The sequence below is a fragment of the Nanorana parkeri genome, unplaced genomic scaffold, assembly GCF_000935625.1.
Source record: "Nanorana parkeri isolate BGI_ZX_2015 unplaced genomic scaffold, ASM93562v1 scaffold3991, whole genome shotgun sequence".
Lineage (NCBI taxonomy): Eukaryota > Metazoa > Chordata > Amphibia > Anura > Dicroglossidae > Nanorana > Nanorana parkeri.
The window spans coordinates 1-892 of record NW_017310258.1 but is presented as its reverse complement, the minus strand read 5'-3'; the positions used below and the strand labels follow the sequence as shown (position 1 = coordinate 892).

General features: G+C 53.1%; 1 protein-coding gene across 1 annotated transcript in view; it reads left to right on the top strand.

The window, feature by feature from the left end:
- TRAPPC10 (trafficking protein particle complex 10) overlaps nucleotides 1-873 on the top strand; it is a 21,789-nt gene extending 20,916 nt beyond the window's left edge. Inside the window, exons 10-12 of the mRNA XM_018575478.1 lie at nucleotides 32-146; nucleotides 225-301; nucleotides 778-873. Of these exons, the coding sequence (XP_018430980.1) occupies nucleotides 32-146; nucleotides 225-301; nucleotides 778-873 (288 nt within the window). The remainder of the gene's footprint in view (nucleotides 1-31; nucleotides 147-224; nucleotides 302-777) is intronic.
- Nucleotides 874-892: the final 19 nt, after the last annotated feature.

Sequence of the window (892 nt, the reverse complement as noted above, 5' to 3'; positions counted from 1 at the left end):
GGTCTCACTGTTTGTTCTGTGTTGGTGACAGTTGCAGTCTCTGGGCTCGCTGTGCGGTCTGGTCTCGGAAGGAGGTCCGTGCTCGGAGGATCTTCAGAGGACGGTGGACCTGCTGGCTGGACTGGGAGCGGAGAGGCCGGAGACCGGTAAGATTGGTTGTTATATACACGTATGTCCTCCTTCTTCTGTACATGTTACATATTACATGTCTCCCCCCCACACAGCCAACACGGCACAGAGCCCATACAAGAAGCTGCAGGAGGCCCTGTCCTCGGAGGAGGCCTTTGAGAAGCATTATCTGGTGAGTGGCTCCTGTCCTATGACGGTCATGTATGTGTGTGTTCCTGTTGTATGTGCGTGTTCCTGACCTATGACGGTCATGTATGTGCGTGTTCCTGACCTATGACGGTCATGTATGTGCGTGTTCCTGACCTATGACGGTCATGTATGTGCGTGTTCCTGACCTATGACGGTCATGTATGTGCGTGTTCCTGTCCTATGACGGTCATGTATGTGCGTGTTCCTGTCCTATGACGGTCATGTATGTGCGTGTTCCTGACCTATGACGGTCATGTGTGTGCGTGTTCCTGTCCTATGACGGTCATGTATGTGCGTGTTCCTGACCTATGACGGTCATGTGTGTGCGTGTTCCTGTCCTATGACGGTCATGTATGTGCGTGTTCCTGACCTATGACGGTCATGTGTGTGCGTGTTCCTGTCCTATGACGGTCATGTATGTGCGTGTTTCTGCATCTTCCTCATCCTCTGTGTCCACAGGAGCTCGCACACGCCACCATCCAGATGTACACGGGCATCGGGAGAGCGCGCTCCGCCAAGCTGGTGGGGAAGGATCTGGCCGAGTTTTACATGTAAATCTTCCTCTCCTCTCATA